We start from the raw sequence: 21,030 nt of genomic DNA on the forward strand, positions 1-21,030 counted from the left end.
AAAAAAATGAATGCACATCAAAATAGTAAGTTTCCCAAAACGACCAGGAAATGTTTAGAGAAACAATTTCTCACAGGCTTGAAAAATTGCAATAATATTCTCTTTAAAAATAAGAGCGCAGAAAAGAAAAAGGATCAAGGACAAACATAAATCAACAAAATGAACTAAAAAGTAAGCATGCTCAGCTCAAAGAAAAAAATAGAGGAAAAAATGTAAATATTACACAAATGAGCATCACATAAAAGAACTTAAAATCAAAAGGAATGTACATGTTGTTAGGGAGAAAGATGAGCGGAATTAAGGAGTCCCACAAACACAGTAAAAAGAGCAAGCAAATGATAATTTAAAAATGAAGAAAAAGGATTTTGAAAACATAGACAATGATCTGATACATCCTTAATTGGTGTTCCTGCAGAAAAGAACAGATCAAAGAAAAAAATAATTATTTCTACCGTAGTAGAAGAACATTTCCTTAAGGTACAAACTTGAATCTTTAGCAAAAGAGTACACTATATGGGGCAGAATACTTATAATAAAAATATATCCTGGTGAAATTATGAAACAAAAAGAACCTTAAGGAGATTTTGAGGTAGGAAAAGCAAAGGATGAGCAAAGTGTAGCACAGGTGAGGGTGGGAAATATCTCAGGCATTCTCAAAATAAAACACTCAAGGTTAGGAAACAAGGAAAGAGTTGACTTCACCTAAGAATTTTTCTAGGATGTTTTCTCAAAGTTTTAAGAAATCAGAATCTATAATACCCTCATATTTATAGGAATGCAATATTTCTTTGTAAAATTCACTGAATGAAAAATAATGACCAACTTGAAGATAAACCGTAACTTAGAAATGAAAGAATGACCTTCAGTTAAAATGCCTGATGGTGAACGTTGAGTCAATTCTCATATAGAAGATTGAACCACTCTGAATTGTTTTTACATGGAATAAAACTTGACAATGTAAAAATAATTATAACACTAACAAAAATGGGAGTTGGGAGGGAGGAAAGGAAGAAATGGTAATTCTCCTGTCATATTGGCAAATCCATAGATACAATGGGATTTAAAATTTAAATACCATCTAAACCTAAATTTAAAAATAATATATGAGATTAATAAAATGGCTCATTTCTTTAACCATTTTCATAAGCTGTTTTATTGCCTTAAAAGTAGGCATCTTTTAGGGATAAGAAAAGTTAGACAACTTCAAAATAAGAGAACAGTCCCCACAAGACCACTCATTTCTGACATCAGTTATAATTTCAGGAGTCCCTGAAGACCACTCTCAGGTTTGATAATTTGCTAAAAGGACTCACAAAACTCAGCTTATCACATCTAAAGGATCTAGATTATAATCATCCTAGGGATGTCATATGTAAGGCAGAATCCAGGAGGGTACCAAGGGTGAAGCTTCCAGATATGCTGTGTTGTGGAGTCAGAACAGCATTACTTTCCTGGAATTGTGTAAAAATATGCACAAACTAGTGCCAACTGGGAAAGCTCATGGGAGCCTTGATGTCCAGTCTTTCTGGGGGCTTGGTTGTGTAATTCAGGTTGACTGCTCACATGGCTTACCTCCATCTCTGCCCCTTAGGAGGTCAAGCTGGGTGATGCAAAGCCCCCAGCCTACCTCACATTGTTCATGTGCCTCAGAGACCCCATTCTAAATCATACTGTTGCCATCTAGTTGCCCAGAGGTCTTAGACAAAAAAATGCACTCCTATTAAGAATGATATTCCAAGGACTTAGAGGTCACCTCCCAGAAGCTGGGATCTTTTTTGGGGACAAGGTTAAATTCTTTACTACACAGGGACTGATAACTCTATTCCCGACTCTACCGTTATTTCACTTTGTGACTTTAACAAGTTACTTTTCTCTCGGTTCAGAGTTTCCTCGTGTATTAACGAAGGAAATTAACTTTGTGTTCCTTTTCCAACTCATAAATTTACAAATCTGAATCTGCAAAGATAGGTAGGTATGGATAAAACCTCCCAGGGCCAATGCGTACAGCTACATAGGTGTGTGTTCATTGCACAGTTCTGCTATGAATGGGACCCCCTGCAGCTGTGCTCCAGACATGTACACATACACACATACATAAACATGTACATTTGGGGGATTTTAAGGTGTGGCATCTATTTTTTGAATTTGTAGTATAATGCAGCCATTATACATGATTTTTGTAATATCATGAGGACCTCCTGAAGGCAGGAAGGAGAATAGAAATATTTCTAGCTGAGCATTAATCCTCTGCTCCAGGGTACTGCTAGAAAATGCTGTGATATATTTAATTTTATTTGAATTATAAAATTATTCAATTTCTGACCATCAAGTCCCCTTTTTCTGATAACAGACACACTGTAATTTGCTGTGGAATGAATCTCACCCACATACATGGTTGCCCAATTAATCTAAAAGAAATAACACTGAAGCTGACATCACAAGTCACTGGGCAAATTTTCCAAAAAGCAAAACATGTTAAAATAGGAGAAAAAAGAATAAGTAATGGACAGGGGTCTGTTCTTGTTTGGCCAAGATGATAAAGGCAGTTCCGGAATTTCTGGACTCTTTCTTTCTACTAGCCATTAGGCAAGTGGCCAATATCCTGTTATCCCAATTATAGACAAAGACCAACAAGATGCAAGTTCATATTTTAATAAACAGTCTTTATATCTAGAATAACAATATATTTGCCTTGTTGCCTCTTTCATTGGTCATTGGCTCTAATCCTAAAATAGGATAATATTAATTTCTACCTTAGAGGATGTTTTGATGATTACATTAAACAGTGCCCCGCATATAGTTAGTGCCCAATGAATGTTCATTGCTCTCATTTATATTTTAATTCAAATAATGCGTTGTGATTCAAGTTACATGCTTATTTTACTAATGCTAAGAACCAGAGGTATTTGCATTTAATCTTTGATGATAAATAATACTATTGCATCTATCTCAATCATCTTATCTTTTCCCACTTATTTGTTCTATATTTGTTCATTTTCTCCTGCTTTTCCCCCATTCATCTTTGTTCTATATTTGTTCATTTCTCTTCTCCTGCTTTCCCCCCATTCATCTTTCTTTATTATTATTTTATTTCACTTCATTTTATTACATTCATGTTAGTTTACCATTTTCTAACTGAGCTTGCTTAATTGCTGAGTAGAACCTCAGTTTTCTTATAGAATAAAAATGAGAGGGCTGGGTGAAGTGGCTCATGCCTGTAAGCCCAGCTGCATGGGGGGCTAAGTTGGTAGGATTGCTTGAGCCTGGGAGGCAGAGGTTGCAGTGAGACGAGATCTCCTCACTGCACTGCAGCCTGGGTGACAAGAGTGAAACACTGTCTCAAAATATATATATATATATATAGGAGGAGATTGGACTAAACCAGTCTGCAGTTCTCTCCCAGGGTGGGAATTTAGTGGACAAATGAGCCTGCATGACATGATAATATGGACATGATAGGAGCAGAGTAACTGAAAACATTTGGGGATGAGAGGAGACATCCAATTTTTGCTTCCTGATGTGATGGGTGTTTTCTAATCAATTTATCATCCCATACCGAAGAGTGTGGAGAAGCACTAAATGTTAGTTTAGGAGCATTAAAGTGAAAGGCTCAGGGGAAAGGTTTACAGGAAAAGGACAAAGTGGCTGTCAAGTAAACATACTTTTTAGGCATTTGATATGTTTTGGCTTTTTTGTTTGTTTGTTTTTTTAGATACTGTGAGGAAAAAATAAACAATACCATTCTTACATTAATGTAGCTTACATTTTAGTTCTATGAAAACTTTTCACTTCCAGGGCTACTTTAAATAAATGGCTGCGGAAAATGGTCCTTTTACGGGCAGTTAACAGACTATTCATTGAATGCCTGGATTGTTTCAGTATCTTGATTAAAATTAGTATTGTTTTGCTAAGTAAAGTGTACCACAAAAGAAATGAAAGTAAACGCCAGTAAATGACTGCTGTTTACTAATACCTTTAGTTTTGAGTTTTAAATATTTAATTTGCCTTCAGTAGAAGTTGTTTTAATAAATCCATATTCCAACATTTATTTCAATTAGCATAGTCTACTATAGTAGATGTCATTGCACAAGTAACTAAATGCTTGTTTCTATTTGATTTTTTTTTGTTTTGCAGCTTCTTTCCACTTTTGACTTAATAAAGTATGACTTTCAGAAAGATGAACCCATGAGAAATGAACAGGGTTGGTGTATTCATGTGAAAAAAGGTAAGACTTCTATTTGAAGACATCTTCTCAAGCAAAGTTTCTGATCTACCATATACAGATATCCCTTGGTATCCGCGGGGGATTGGTTCTAGGACCCTGGGTAGACACCAAAATTCATGGATGCTTGTCCTTATATAAAATGATACAGTATTTGCCTATGAGGTATGCACATCCTCCTGTATACTTTAAACAGGTTGATTATAATACCCAATACAATGTAAACGCTACATAAACAGGGTCATATGGTATTTTTTATTTGTATTATTTTTATTGTTGTATTATTTTACCTTTTTTCCCCAAATATTTTCTATCCAAGGTTGGTTGAATTCGCAGATGTGGAATCACAGATATGGAGGGCCCTCTGTGATTATTAGTGAATTTCAAAAGGAGAGGATGACGAGGTCCACTGTGTAATTTAACTTTGGAATTTTAATGCAGGTGGAACAATTACTTAGATGTTAAGAGCCCCAGAGGGATCATTCAGATAGTAAATTATTAAAATAAAAAAGTGGTAACTATTTGGCTCATGCTATTCTTAATCTACAACTTGTAGTATGAACAGTGGCAAATGTCCAATATCTAAATTAGTGAATTATTTCATCATTCTAGATATAGTGTAAAGTCAGGCCAACTTGGATTTAAACATGGTCTCTGACACTTAGAAATGGTGCAACTTTGGACAGATTACTTAACCCGTCTAAGTCTTATTTTCTTCATATGTAAAGTAGAAGTGACAATATTTATTCAGTGAGGACAATTAAATGGGATGTATGTATATTCCTGGGGGACCTGGTATGTGGCTTGTTACTTTCCTCTCCTCAGCTTCTCCCTCTCACTCCCCTCCATTCTCTACCGAGGTAGACTTTCTTACAATTTTAGGTTAGAAATTTTCATGAAAGCAAGTACCTCAATTAACTTGCTGCTGCATATAATCACATTAGAAAATAAAATGTAGAGATGTGCACTTAGAATTGTTTAGAGATCCAGTATGAATAAATCAGGCCAAAATTAATTTTTATTGCCTTAAAATATGTTGAAACTACATTTCAGAAGTGACTTCCTAAATCTTTACTTCAAATGTGAAGATAAGGTGGCAAACCTGTTTTTATTTTCTGGTAGCTGAAAGATGAAAAAAAAAAATGCAAACTTTGTCTATTAAAAAACAAATCTCCCGAATCTCTGAATTTCAAGCCTACTGGCTTTTATCACATGTTTCTCCAATTCTATTCTATAGACACTGGCCATGGAATTTCTGAGGAAAGTGCAAAGAACTTAAGCACTCTTTTCTACTGGTCTATTTCTTACAATTACAATAATATCTGATATTAAAACTTGAATCCCAGAACTGTGCTTATGCACCCTCAGGTTTTCTTAAAAAGCTGGTTGACCCCAAATATCTGTTTTTCTATTTTGGATTCTCATTATGAGCTACTCAGTATTTTTTCCATTAAGGCATTTTGTCTTCACAATGTAAATTATGCCCAACAAGAAAGATGTAAATACACTGTGACCTATTTAAACATTTGCAACAATTAGTTTGTCAGAAAAGAAACTGTCACCTGTATCCTGAAAACGAATAAAAGAAACCAAAGAACATACATTTTAAGGGAGATGTAAGAGTCTTGAAAAATTCTGAAATATAGGGAATGTAGACTGACAGAATATATCACAGAGGTGAGGCTTTGGAGTCAGATGTTCCTGGATGGATATACACACACACACACACACACACACACACATACACACGTGCGCACACACACACACACATATATATATATATACACACACACACACACACTCCTATTCCTGCATTTGACAGCTGTATGACATTGGGCAAATTCCTTTTTTTATGCCTCAGTTTTTTCACCTTAAAATGAAGATATTGGCCGGGTGCGGTGGCTCACGCCTGTAATCCCAGCACTTTGGGAGGCCGAGGTGGGTGGATCACTAGGTCAGGAGATCGAGACCATCCTGACTAACATGGTGAAACCCCGTCTCTACTAAAAAAATACAAAAAATTAGCCGGGCGTGGTGGTGGGCACCTGTAGTCCCAGCTACTCGGGAGGCTGAGGCAGGAGAATGGCGTGAACCAGGGAGGTAGAGCTTGCAGTGAGCCCAGATCATGCCACTGCACTCCAGCCTGGGCGACAGAGCGAGACTCTTGTCTCAAAAAAAAAAAAAGAAGAAGAAGAAGATATTATCAGGGCCTTTCTTGTAGGTTTGTGATGAGAATTAAATGGATTACATATGTAAAACACTCAGAATAGTGACCGTTACCCAAAAAGTGCTCAATAGGTATAATAGTGGTGATGATAATGATGGTGATGATGATGATATGATGGTGTTGGGAATGATGATGATGACGATAATGATGATGCTATCAGACGCTGCTGGAGCAGCGAAGATTTGCTTTGGCTAGTGACCTATGTGCCCTTGAAAGCCAGAATGACCAGGAGTGGGAGAAATGGGAGTCGAGTAAAGACTATTGACTGGGTGTGGTGGCTCATGCCAGTAATCCCAATACTTTTGGAGCCTGAGGTGGGAGAATTGCTTAAGCCCAAGAGTTCTAGATCAGCTGGGCAACCTGGTGAGACCTTGTGTTTCCAAAAAAATTTCAAAATTAGTTGGGCCTGGTGGCATGCACCCGGAACCCCCTCTACTTGGGAAGTTGAGGTGGGAGGATCGGCTGAGTCTGGTAAGACAAGGCTGTGGTGGGCCATGATCATGCCACTGCACTCCAGCTTGGGTCACAGAGTGAGACTTACTTTTTTAAGAGCCTTAAAAGACAGAAATCACTCTGTATTATAGTTTGCTGGACTCCAACTTCATCTAGTCACATGAACACTGCATTTCTTTATAGCAGGCATAGCAAGTGGACAATAGCCTTGAAGACTTCCAGAGCAGTGATTGCTGCTGTCCTTTTTTCTTTTGCCTTCTCTTCAAAGTAGCTTTTACCTTACAGATTGCTGAGAAAAATCTTAATTAATTTGAATAAGTTTGATTGGAAAATTATTTCAGATGTGTCTAAACGTAACTGAAACTAGTAAGTATCATGGAATAGGAAATCTTTTCAATGGCTCATCTCTTTCCCATCAAAGATTTCCAGAATAGCATACCAGAGGAATAAACCATTTTGTTATAATAAATAAAATGTATTTGTGTATTGGATGAGAGATAGTATTATACAGAAACCTTGCCACACAAAGTCATAAAAAGTTAAATTTGAGTTCTAGTTCCATTTATCTCTCTGAGCATAGCAGCTGTTGTCCCTCTTTGGGTCCTAGTTCCTTGCTGGTAAAATAGGGATTATATCAAAGGATTTCCATGCAGAATAAGCAAGGTGACATTTGCAAAGGGCTCATGGTAAATGCCCAATAAAGAAAATGCTATCGTTATGTTATTAACACTATTACTACTGTTGTTATTTATATAACAAATGTCAATATTATCTGTGGTAACATCTACATAATCCAAAACAAAAGTAGCCATTGGTCTATCCACCTGGGAAGTATAAGAAATCTAATGAGCCTTTTCTTTCCATTCAATTCCTTTTTATTAGTTTCTCCAAAGTAATTTGTATTTGTGGTAATCTATGAAAGGATGTGCTAGATATAGGCACCAAGGGTAAATGGTGTCAAATACAGAAATAGGTTCAGAGGAAGCTGAGATAAGCAGCATTGGTTGTGCTGGCCAGATATAATATAGATACATGCATGATGTGTGTAACAATAGTTTTAATCGAATGGCTGCAAAAATGTCGTTCTTTCTTGCAGGAGAACCTGGACTTCTCATTTCTCGAGTGCATGCAAAAAATCCCTTCTTTGGCTATGCTGGGCCTTACAAGCACACAAAAGACAAATTGCTTTGTGATGTTTTTAAGAAGGGAGATGTTTACCTTAACACTGGAGACTTGATAGTCCAGGATCAGGACAATTTCCTTTATTTTTGGGACCGTACCGGAGACACTTTCAGGTATGAAATATCATGGGATGCACAGCTTGTTCTGTAATTGTGAACCATGCTTCTATAGAAACATCAGAGACCACATATGCTTTAGCTTTCAAGGCAGACAGAGCCCTTTTATCTCCATGTCTTCTCATTAAAAAATTTATTGGCCATCTGTTTCTAGACTGAACCACAAGTTAAATTTTGTTGTGAAATTTTATAATTATTTTATTGAATCAGTTTAGAACAAATCAGTGAGCTTCTTTTTAAGGAAATAAAGCTGGCAGACAGAGGTAAAATATAAATGGTAGGGTTAAAACAAAAAGCCAGTTTGGTCAACTGTAGTCTAATTCTTGGCCTAATGATAAAAATTTTGAAACAGCAAAAATCCCCTTTCATACTTTTCCTTTTTTAATTCCCTAAGATTAGTTTAGGTCTATGAAATTATTTTGCTTTACTAGTCCAATGACTTGAATGAATGCTTGAATAAGTAACTTTCTACATCCTTGCCTTCTTGTACCGTGTTATAAGCTCACTTTATATAAAGTTATTTCAATTAAAACAAAATATTCATTCAAAAGCATTAAAGGAGCCAAAGGGGTTAACACCTAGAAACTGAAATGGGTCAGTGGATTAAAAGGCAACTAGAGCTTTACTTTCAATTCTTATCACCAGAGAAAAGGAATGTTTTGTACTTCATTGTTATTTTACAAAATAATATTTTTGTAATGATAATCCTTATAATTATTTTATTTTTATGTATATTATAGAACATAGAAAGTAATTTATACAATGAGATATAAAGTAATTTTAACTAAAAGACCAATGCTGATTTTGTTGAATTACCAACAAAGTGCTTTCTTAGAAATGCCTTTCAGCTTATGTTGGTCAGTAGGTGCTTGCACAGAGCCAAATACAAGACACTAAAACTAAAACTGGGTACCTAGTTTTTCCAATATAGGTGCACTAACTGGAATTTGATTTTTTTTATTTAGATGGAAAGGAGAAAATGTCTCAACCACTGAGGTTGTTGATGTTATTGGAATGTTGGATTTCATACAGGAAACAAACGTCTATGGTGTGGCTATATCAGGTATAAATATATTTCAGATTTGGGAAAGATTCTTAGAATAGAATTTCCACTATTCTGTAGTTTTGCAATAGTCTTGCTAATTCAACATTTTAATTTTTGTGTATTAAGATAAATATTTTATTACTGCCTTGGCAAGTAATGCCCTTGACCAAGCTAACAAAGTTCATGGTTACTTCACGGGGAAGGTACCAACTGAATTTTAATGCCTGTGTGTATTTTTAAGCAAAGCTTGAAAACTCTGATCAATGACTCACTACTAGGAATCAGTTACAGCTTTTTATTAGTCTATTATTTTTCTTTTTATGACTAGTGTTTGTACATACCACTAAACAAGAACATGTTCTACTTTAAATGTTTAAAAACACTTTTAGTTAAGATGGCTCTTTATAAAAATTACTTTTAAATTTGGACTCATTATCCTTATAATTATGCATATGAGGATTGTCTCATGATGTTGAAAATGTCACAGAAAAGTGACCAATTTGAAGTCATAAGACAGCCATTCTCCATTTTTCAGCAAATGCTTTTAGGTGCAGGGGAGATCAGTGATGTGAGTGTTTGGGTGGGAGAGCAGAAGAAGGGAATGACTACTTAATAAATAGCCACCGAGTGTTGGAGAAAGATTCCAGGACATTCTGACCCCTGTAAAGATCCACAGGTGGCATGATAATCATTAAATGATTTCTGGAATTAATTATGGAAATACGAGTTTCTAGTTTCTTAAAAATATGCCCTTCAGCTGGGGTGGGGGCTCACGCCTGTAATCCCAGCACTTTGGGAGGCCGAGGCAGGCGGATCATGAGGTCAGGTGATTGAGACCATCCTGGCTAACACGGTGAAACCCTGTCTCTACGAAAAATGCAAAAAATTAGCCGGGCATGGTCGCAGGCGCCTGTAGTCCCAGATACTCAGGAGGCTGAGGCAGGAGAATGGCATGAACCCGGGACGCAGAGCTTGCAGTGAGCCAAGATCGCACCACTGCACTCCAGCCTGGGGGACAGAGCGAAACTTCGTCTCAATAAATAAATAAATAAATAAATAAATAAATAAATAAATAAAATATGCCCTTCATATTTTACATTAAAGCTTAGGATATATATTTCTGCTGGAATATAGTTGCCTTTTAATAAATGTTTTCTTTCTTAATATTTGTTTTAGTGGTGGTAGGATGCAAATTCATTGTAATTTATAGTGTTGCCCATTCCATGTATTTCATTTCTGTAGTATAGGCAATTAGAGATAGACTCTGGTCTTCCCTGTCCTTAGATGTTTCTAGGGGGTAAATCATATGTTCGGGGAAGGATACAGACTTTTTTATGCTACTGTTGTCTTATTATTACTGAAATAGATTTAATGTCTCCATGTGTGCCAATTAGCATGTACAGAATTATCTTTTAAAGCTTATTTGGTACTTACAAATGGCTCTATTTGAAACTTTTTTTTTTCAGGTTATGAAGGAAGAGCAGGAATGGCTTCTATTATTTTAAAACCAAATAAATCTTTAGATTTGGAAAAAGTTTATGAACAAGTTGTAACATCTTTACCAGCTTATGCGTGTCCACGATTTTTAAGAATTCAGGTAATTTTAGCAGCGCAGTTTACTATTAAATATAAAACCAGGAAACAAGGAGGTAGTTTAATTGCAAAATAATATCGTATCTTTTAGATAACATGTGAGTTATGTGAGAGGCGTGGCATGTGGAGTTGATGCAGATCGACGCCATATTTGAAGCCTAATTATAAAGGGGGCATGGTGAAATGCTAGGGCATACCTGTCTTTGTCCTAATTATAGAATTGCTCTCTTCCTCTTCAGTCAGGACCTCAGAGCAAAATGATGGTCCCAGTGACAGTGGCAATCCAAAACCACATCTTACTTACGTCTTGTGAAAACATTTGGTGCTATGTGCCTAGAATTAGGTTCCATTAAGGAGACATCAAAGAGATGGCAAGATGTGTGCAGAACATAAAGGCATTTGGCTTTAGGCAATCCTGCTTTTAATTTTTATTGCTGTTCTGTCCAAATTCCCCGTCACCTGGACCTTCCACATGTGAGAAATTCTGAGCTTATTTATTCTGGGATGAGGACTTAATCTCTTGTTAGGTTACTGGTAGAAGTACAGTAAAAAGAAAACAAATATCCTTAACTACTGGGTAACTTTACTTATTTATTCAACCATTCGTTTATTTAATATTTTGCATCAAATATAATTTCCCCAAATTAGTACTCATCATCTCTTAACATCCAACCACACAGATATTTTTTTTTTCTGAATACATTTGTTATTTCACTATTAGACCCCTAGTGGAGCAGTAGCCTGTATCATAGTCAGGTTTATAGTATTTGCCAAGCAATCACTGCAGCCAAGTCACTGCTTATTCCATGGGACACATCCTCTGAACTATCATAATACATATTTCGTTTGCCTTTTTTGTTTTGAGTTTTTACATTGTCTCAGATTATTTTAACAACAACCCTCTGAAACACTAAAGGTGAGTAACTATGAAGCAGAAGTAATATATTTTCAATGAAATTTTTTGAGATAGTTGTAGATTCACATGCAGTTGTAAGAAATAAGAGAGAACTTGTATATCCTTCACCTGGTTTCCCCCAAGGATAACATTTTGCAGATCTGTTACAACCAGGATGTCAACATAATCCACCCATCTTATTAAAAATTCTCCTGCTTTACTTACACTCATTTGTGGGTGTATATTTTCTATACAGTTTTATCACCCATGCAACTTCATGCATTCATGACCACAGTAAAGATATGAACAATTTCAAAATCACAAGTTTCCCTCATGTTGTCCTTTTACAACCATACCAATCTCCCTCTTGTCCCTCCTCATCCTAAGCCCACCCCATAAGTAATATATTTTGATGGAGTAGAAAGTTGATAGGATAAATAATATTTTAAGAATTTTTTTCCAGGGCAACATAAAATTCACTTTAATTAAGTGGAAAAAATATTTTAGCACAAGACTACTTTAGAAGATTAGATCAGCCTTGCACAAATTTAGAAAGCATTTTAGGATCTTTAAACACCTAAAAAGAACATGGACTATGACTGTTATGTTTATTCAAGTATTTGCTATAGTTAGAAATAAAGCCTGACAGCAGTCAAATATTTGTTTAATAAATGAGTGTTAGTAATAAATGATCTCATAAAAGGAATGCAAAAGTAAAAGTTACTTCTGATAAAATGAGTCAAACAAGTATTGTATTACAAATCTATTTAGCACAAATTAAAAAATAGAACTCTTTTTGCCAGTAAGTCACAAAAAAAGTGAAATGTTATAATATTCAGTGTGGCTGGGATAAAATGAACTTGGTCCTTTTATTTCTACTCATGGAAACACAAATTGTTATAACCTCTCTAGAAAACAATTTGGTAATATATGATCACACTCTTAACAGTTTGCATATATTTTGACTTAGTCAAAATACATCTTAGGAAGTAATCAAAGATGTATAAATGTTATATATGCATACATTTCTCAAAAGACTATAGTAGTAAAAATTTTGATACTCTCTAAAAGTTCATGAATAAGGGCAAAGTTAATTAAAATATGACAATTAAATGAGACCTTATAAAACAATTTTCTAAGTTCTATTTTGAAGAAAATTACAGGACCCAGGAAAATATACTTTGTATAGTATTAAGCTTAAAAATGGCAGAAAACTAAATTGTATAAATACTGTGAGCTGCTGATTTTTAAGAGAAGAGTAAAAGGATATATGTGCTTGTATAGCCATATCTATACTGTTGGATCAGGGGAGATGCAGGAGGGAAGGGAGATCAGGGAAGGGGGTTCAAAGTGAAGTTGACTCAAATAGTCCAAAAGGATAAATAAAAATGGCCAAGCTACTCATAGAATGTTGTATGGGTCTCTACATGTCATCTCACTTAAACAGACCGTTTATCCATACCTGAGATTCCCACAAAGAGATACACTCTTATCTCCTTTAAACACCTTGAAACAGAGATTCTTAAACTTTCTAGACTCATGGCATCTTTAATGTCTCATAGCACTCTTGGGTCAAAGCAAATACCTAAACATGTGTTTATTCACTAGTTAAGGAAAAACAATAAGTATTTAGGTCTAACAAATGAGTAGCCACCTGAAAAAATAATCCATATAAATAAATAAATGCTTTCATTTCATTTTCAAATAACTGCAGTCACTTATTAAGGAGATGTAAGTTGGGCACTGCACAGTTCTTCAGACCTTGGAATTAGATTGGATTGGACAGGGACAGTCTGATTTCATGTTTCACGATGATTTTTGGCTGTACTTGCTTTTTATCCCAGCAGCTACCAAAAACCCAAATTGCAAAGATAATGACATAATTGAATGTATTACAAATTACTACTGAAACTGTGAACCTTGAGCTAGTAGTTTGTGAGTGGTGACTAACAGATGGCACTGAGTTTCTCTTGAAAACAAGATATCCTGTGAGGACCTTGGAAATTCACTGAGATACCTCAAGTTTTACAGCATTGAAATAACCCCTCTGGGTAAATTTAAGCCATGTTTTAGAACATTCTGTACCCCATCTAGCTCTTACAGTATTCTGCTTTTTATAATAGATTTGTGTGTACTTGTAGTAGAAATCGCTGTCTTTTGTGGCTTTTATCTCTTCAGCATCTTACAGCATTCTCTATACATAATATTATATTGGCATTGAATTGAAGAGATAACCTATGTGTTTTAGACATAATTATAATCAGTTTAATGATTATGTTCATAATTCTTATATGCTGAATGAGTTTATATTTGAGTAAAGTTTACAGGTAAATCAAATATTTTAATATTCTAGAACACATTTTTTTATTTATAGTGTTAAATTATTAGAAAATACAGAGATCACTAGATATAAAATGTTATAATTTAATATTACGGTCTATAGTATTAACTCTATATTAATATATTATAGTTATTAAATGATTCTACTCATCCTGGTAATTGCTTTACAGGAAAAAATGGAAGCAACAGGAACATTCAAACTATTGAAGTATCGGTTGGTGGAAGAAGGATTTAATCCACTGAAAATTTCTGAACCACTTTACTTCATGGATAACTTGAAAAAGTCTTATGTTCCACTGACCAGGGAACTTTATGATCAAATAATGTTAGGGGAGATAAAACTTTAAGATTTTTATATCTAGAACTTTCATATGCTTTCTTAGGAAGAGTGAGAGGAGACTGTATGATTCTTTACTATGAAATGGGGAAAAGGAGCTAACATTATTTAGGCATGTGCTATGTTTCCTTAATATGAGAGAGAATTTTTTTAGTTGCATAATGATTTTTTCTTTTAATTGATATAAACTTTAGTTGATTATTCTTTTTGCCTGTTTGGAGATTCAGTGCATAACTAAATATTTGCTGTAATATTAAAGGGTTTAAATAATAAATGGTGGCTAGCGGTTTGGACAATCACTAAAAATGTACTTTCTAATATGTAAAGTTACTAATTTTGAATAAAAGACTAAATTTTTCTGAAATATTTTAATTTTATGTGTCCCGTCCTATAATCCAATAACATAATTTAGATTAAAAATGTGTTTTCAGTATAGTTTGAAGTCAGGTAGCATGATACCTCCAGCTTTGTTCTTTGTGCTTAGGATTGTCTTGGCTATGTGGGTTCTTTTTTGGTTCCATATGAAACTTAAAGTAGATTTTTCCAATTCTGTGAAGAAAGTCAATGGTAGCTTGATGGGGATGGCATTGAATCTATAAATTACTTTGGGCATTATGGCCATTTTCACGATATTGAGTCTTCCTATCCATGAGCATGTCATGTCTTTCTATTTATTTGGTGTCCTCTCTTATTTCCTTGAGCAGTGGTTTGTAGTTCTCCTTGAAGAGGTCCTTCACATCCCTTGTAAGTTGTGTTCCTAGGTATTTTATTCTATTTGTAGCAATTGTGAATGGAGTTCACTCATGATTTGGCGGTTTGTCTGTTATTGGTGTATAGGAATGCTTGTGATTTCTGCATATTGATTTTTTGTCCTGAGACTGCTGAAGTTACTTATCAGCTTAAGGAGATTTTGAGCTAGATGGTGGGGTTTTCTAAATATACAATCATGTCATCTGCAAACAGAGACAATTTGACTTCTTTTTTTCTATTTGAATACCTTTACTCCTTTCTCTTGCCTGATTGCCCTGGCCAGAACTTCCAACACTATGTTGAATAGGAGTGGTGAGAGAGGGTATCCTTGCCTTGTGCCGGTTTTCAAAGGGAATGCTTCCAGTTTTTGCCCATTCAGTATGATATTGGCTGTGGGTTTGTCATAAATAGCTCTTATTATTTTGAGATATAGTCCCTCAATACCTAGTTTATTGAGAGTTTTTAGCATGAAATGCTGTTGAATTTTGTCAAAGGCCTTTTCTGCATCTATTGAGATAATCATGTGGTTTTTGTCATTGGTTCTCTTTATGTGATGGATTATGTTTATTGATTTGTGTATGTTGAACCAGCCTTGCATCCCAGGGATGAAGCCGACTTGATTCTGGTGAGTAAGTTTTTTGATATGTTGCTGGATTCAGTTCGTCAGTATTTCATTGAGGATTTTTACATCGATGCTCATCAGGGATATTGGCCTGAGATTTTCTTTTTTGTTGTTGTGTCTCTGCCAGGTTTTGGTATCAGGATGATGCTGGCCTTATGAAATGAGTTAGAGAGGACTACCTCTTTTTCTATTGTTTGGAGTAGTTTCAGAAGGATTGATACCAGCTCCTGTCTGTACCTCTGGTAAAATTCAGCTGTGAATCCGTCTGGTCCTGGACATTTTTTGGTAGGTAGGCTATTAATTACTGCCTCAATTTTAGAGCCTGATATTGGTCTATTCAGAGATTCGACTTCTTCCTGGTTTAGGCTTGGGAGGGTGTGTGCGTGTTCAGGAATTTATCCATTTCTTCTAGATTTTCTAGTTTATTTGCATAGAGGTGTTTATAGTATTTTCTGTTGGTAGTTTGTATTTCTGTGGGATCAGTGGTGATATTCCCTTTATTATTTTGTTATTGCATCTATTTGATTCTTCTCTCTTTAATTCTTCATTAGTCTGGGTTGCAGTCTATTTTGTTGATCTTTTCAAAAAACCAGCTCCTGTATTCATTGGCTTTTTTGAAGGGTTTTTTGTGTCTCTATCTCTTTCACTTCTGCTCTGATCTCAGTTATTTCTTGCTTCTGCTAACTTTTGAATTTATTTGCTCTTCAAACTATACTACAAGACTACAGTAACCAAAACAGCATGGTACTGGTACCAAAACAGATATATAGACCAATGGAACAGAGCAGAGGCCTCAGAACTAACACCACACATATACAACCATCTGACCTTTGACAAACCTGACACAAACAAGCAATGGGGAAAAGATTCCCTATTTAATAAATGGTATTAGGAAAACTGGCTAGCTATATGCATAAAACTGAAACTGGACCCCTTCCTTACACCTTATACAAAAATTAAGTCAAGATGGATTAAAGACTGCAACGTAAGACCTAAAACAATAAAAATCCTAGAAGAAAACCTAGGCAATACCATTCAGGACATAGGCATGGGCAAAGACTTCATGTCTAAAACACCAAAAGAAATGGCAACAAAAGCCAAAATTGACACATGGGATCTAATTAAACTAAATAGTTTCTGCACAGCAAAAGAAACTACCATCAGAGTGAACAGGCAACCTAGAATGGGAGAAAAGTTTTGCAGTCTATCCATCTGACAAAGGGCTAATAAATAATAATAATCTACAAAGAACTTAAGCAAACTTACAAGAAAAAAACAACCCCATCAAAAAGTGGGTGAAGGATATGAAGGGACACTTCTGAAAAGAAGAGATTTATGCAACCAACAAACGTATGAAAAACTAATCATCACTGTTCATTAGAGAAATGCATATCAAAACCACAATGAGATACCATCTCATGCCAGTTAGAATGGTGATCATTAAAAAGTGAGGAAACAACAGATGCTGGAGAGGATGTGGAGAAACAGGAATGCTTTTACACTGTAGGTGGGAGTGCAAATTAGTTAAACCATTGTGGAAGACAATGTGGTGATTCCTCAAGGATCTAGAACTAGAAATACCATTTGACCCAGCAATCCCATTACTGGGTATATACCCAAAGGATTATAAATCATTCTGCTATGAAGACACATGCACATGTTTGTTTATTGTGGCACTATTCACAATAGCAAGACTTGGAACCAACCCAAATGTCCATCAGTGGTAGACCGACTGGATAAAGAAAATGTGGCACATATACACCATGGAATACTATGCAGTCATAAAAAAGGATGAGTTCATGTCCTTTGCAGGGACATGGATGAAGCTGGAAACCATCATTCTCTGCAAACTAACACAAGAACAGAAAACCAAACACCTCAAATTCTCACTCATAAGCGGGAGGTGAACAATGAGAATACGTGGACGCAGGGAGGGGAACATCATACACCAGGGCCTGTTAGGTGGTGGGGGCCTAGGGAAGGAATAGCATTAGGAGAAATACCTAATGTAGGTGACGGGTTAATGAGTGTTGCAAACCACCATGGCACATGTATACCTATGTAACAAAACTGCACGCTGTGCACACGTACCCCATAACTTAAAGTATAATAATAATAAGTGTTTTCAGTTTTTGTTCTGGTGTACTTAATTGTTTACTTCCAATCAAAGAAAGCTGACTGACTAAATGCAAGCACTGATATCTCCTTTGTGTTAAACCCACATTAAGATGATTGAAGAAATATAAATATATGAAACAGCAGATCAGGAAAACTGGTAAGCTCAGAGCACTTAGGAATTTTTGGAAGATATATAAAAGGGATAACTTGATAAAATCCAACAGATCTGTCTAAACCACTCATCATACTGGAAAAGGGTAGACTAGAATAGAACCATGGAATTATCATCAAGATCAAAAACAAAAAGGGCTACAAGTTTGGACAATTTTGTGAGTAGTTAATGGGGAAATTTATTATAAGGATAATCTAATGAGCACAATTGTGCTTATCTCAAGCTGGAAGCACCAGGCTCCAGTATTCCCTTCAAGCTAGAACCGCAGAAATGACTCAATATGGTGAGGTATCTTCCATAGGAAGAACCCCCTGTGCCCATAAACCCAGTTCCATGTACAACCAAAAGGAAAGTTTTCCTTGCTTCAGGCAGTCTCTCATATGCTAAAAGGATTGCTTTGATTGGAACAGAAGTTGTAGAGAGTTTAATTTTGTAAATGCTGAGAAATCATGTCATAAAGTTAAAACATTTTTTAAAATGTAAAAGTTAACCACAAATAGCGTAGAAATAAAATGTCAAATTTTATGAGACATATAATTTTGTAAAAAGTAGGAATTTTGAAAGAGAAACAACAAAAAATAGTAAATAGAAAAAATACATGTAAGCATACTCATATAACAATATATAAATTAGAATGGATTAATTTCCTTTATTAAAACATATTAATAAATGAATAAATAGACATTTATTTTTATATCTGTAATTAGCCTGGTTTTTTGCCTTTCCCACTAAAAATGATTTTGCCTTTATTTACATAGTTTTAATTTGTAAGTGTTGGCGGCCGGGTGCGGTGGCTCAAGCCTGTAATCCCAGCACTTTGGGAGGCCGAGGCGGGCGGATCACAAGGTCAGGAGATCGAGACCACAGTGAAACCCCGTCTCTACTAAAAATACAAAAAATTAGCCGGGCGCGGTGGCGGGCGCCTGTAGTCCCAGCTACTCGGGAGGCTGAGGCAGGAGAATGGCGGGAACCCGGGAGGCGGAGCTTGCAGTGAGCCGAGATCGCGCCACTGCACTCCAGCCTGGGCAACAGCGTGAGACTCCGTCTCAAAAAAAAAAAAAATAAATAAATAATAATAATAATAATAATTTGTAAGTGTTCTTTAAGTACCATGAATCTGAGTGAACATGTTTCTTATTTCTTACTCTTTAGAAACTTCCGAGATTTAATCATGATTGTGAAGTAGGCATACATATATCACCCCACTGGATATATGGGTAAACTCCTCCTCCTGCCAAATCTGTTGCAATGAAAGACAAAATGTTATAGCGAGAACAACCCATTTGAAAATGGAGGGTTGGGACTAGATACAGTGACTCATCTGTAAATTCAGGCCTTAGGGAGGTTAAATGGAATCGCATGAGCCCAGGAGCTTAAGACCAGCTTGGGTAACATAGTGAGACCCCTGTTTTTACTAAATAAATAAATAAATAAATAAGGCTGGGCATGGTGGCAAGTGCCTGTAGCACCAGCTACTCAGGAGGCTGGCCCCAGGAGGTCAAGGCTGCGATGATCTATGTTTGTACCACTGAACCCCAGCCTGGGTGACAGAACGAGACTCTCTTAAAAATATTACTAAAAAATATAAAACAGGTGAGTTTAGATTAGCAAAGAAACCATGAGAGAAGAGTGGGGAAACAAAACATCAAACTATGTGCAGTGAAAAACTACTTCAAAGGAAAAAGAACTCCAACCACACAGTAAACACATAAAAACAAAGATGGGGCCTCTGTGTAATTACAGAGTATCCTGATTATTAATTATCAGGATACTTAATTCTAGAAAATTGAAGCCATGAATTTTCTTGCCTTTTTCTTACTTACAGAAAACTTCTAGCATCAGATAAAATAATTCATGACATAAAAATAATATGTCATTAATTTAACAACTTCTTTAAGACAAGACAATAAAGATTAAAGTTTTTAAAGAGCTAGAAACTAGGGAGAATAGTTGTCACATTTATAGTATATAAAAAATACTTACAAATATAAAGGCAAAATAATTTTAATGAGAAAAATGTGAGAACAGGCAATGTGGGGAAATTTTAGCTTACTAGTACTTCAGTTGAGGGTATAAATACGTACAGCCATTCTGGAAAGCAATATGGCAGTACTTATTAAAATGCTAAACGTATATACCATTCAACATGGCATTCTACTTCTAGAGAACATGTAATACCTTTAATACATTATACACATGTGCACAAAGAGTCTTAATCTTTATCCCTTTTAATAAAAATAATTATACATCAGAAGAAAGAAAAATAAATGTGAATACAGTCATATGGTAGAATATTATGTGATCATAAAATAATAAGGTAGGCTAACATATACTGATTCGTAAAGCCATACTATACATTAAAAAATTCATATTGCTGAACAATTCATACAATAAGATAAAGTTATGTAAACATTCTATAAAACTATTTTATATATGCATGTATAAATACATAGAAAAGTATCTGAAAAATATTATACTAATAACAGTGTTTATCTCTAGTGAAGAAAGTTGTATTTAGGCATTGAGAAATGTGGAGAATTGTAAAGAAATGGAAAGAAGATGAAGGAAGTAAATTTTGAATTATTCAGGTGATATAAATACTTTTATTATAAAAATACTTCTAAAGTATATGATGTAAAAGTTTAAATTCCCTTTCATTTACACTTTTACATCATATACTTTAGAAGTATTTTTATGATAAAATATATCACCTGAAAATTTAAGAAATGTATGAGAGGAAACATTTATTTAATGACCTTCATTATTATATAAAGGTTTTCCCATCACAAATCTACATTTATAGTGGAAAAATTTCTTGAATTAAAAAATAATTAGAACGTGGGTAAAAAAAGAGAGCAAGATTTGCTCTATAAATACAGCTGCATTACCATTACAATTAACCTAATAAATAGAAAAGAGCTAAATTATAAATATATATCAACTAGTGATAACCACAAT

General features: G+C 35.2%; 1 protein-coding gene across 4 annotated transcripts in view; it reads left to right on the plus strand.

Annotated features, from left to right (window-relative positions):
- SLC27A6 (solute carrier family 27 member 6) overlaps window positions 1-21,030 on the plus strand; it is an 84,696-nt gene that overhangs the window by 47,438 nt on the left and 16,228 nt on the right. For 3 of the 4 annotated variants that reach the window (XM_045394194.2, XM_065546711.1, XM_005557679.4), the window contains 5 exons: window positions 4,135-4,225; window positions 7,999-8,197; window positions 9,166-9,263; window positions 10,712-10,842; window positions 14,244-14,774. In XM_045394194.2, the coding sequence (XP_045250129.2) occupies window positions 4,135-4,225; window positions 7,999-8,197; window positions 9,166-9,263; window positions 10,712-10,842; window positions 14,244-14,420 (696 nt within the window). In that variant the 3' untranslated portion in view covers window positions 14,421-14,774. Of the gene's footprint in view, window positions 1-4,134; window positions 4,226-7,998; window positions 8,198-9,165; window positions 9,264-10,711; window positions 10,843-14,243; window positions 14,775-21,030 lie in introns of those variants that run through there. The other variant, XM_015451845.4, reaches the window with a different exon arrangement.

The sequence above is a fragment of the Macaca fascicularis genome, chromosome 6 (assembly GCF_037993035.2).
Source record: "Macaca fascicularis isolate 582-1 chromosome 6, T2T-MFA8v1.1".
NCBI lineage: Eukaryota > Metazoa > Chordata > Mammalia > Primates > Cercopithecidae > Macaca > Macaca fascicularis.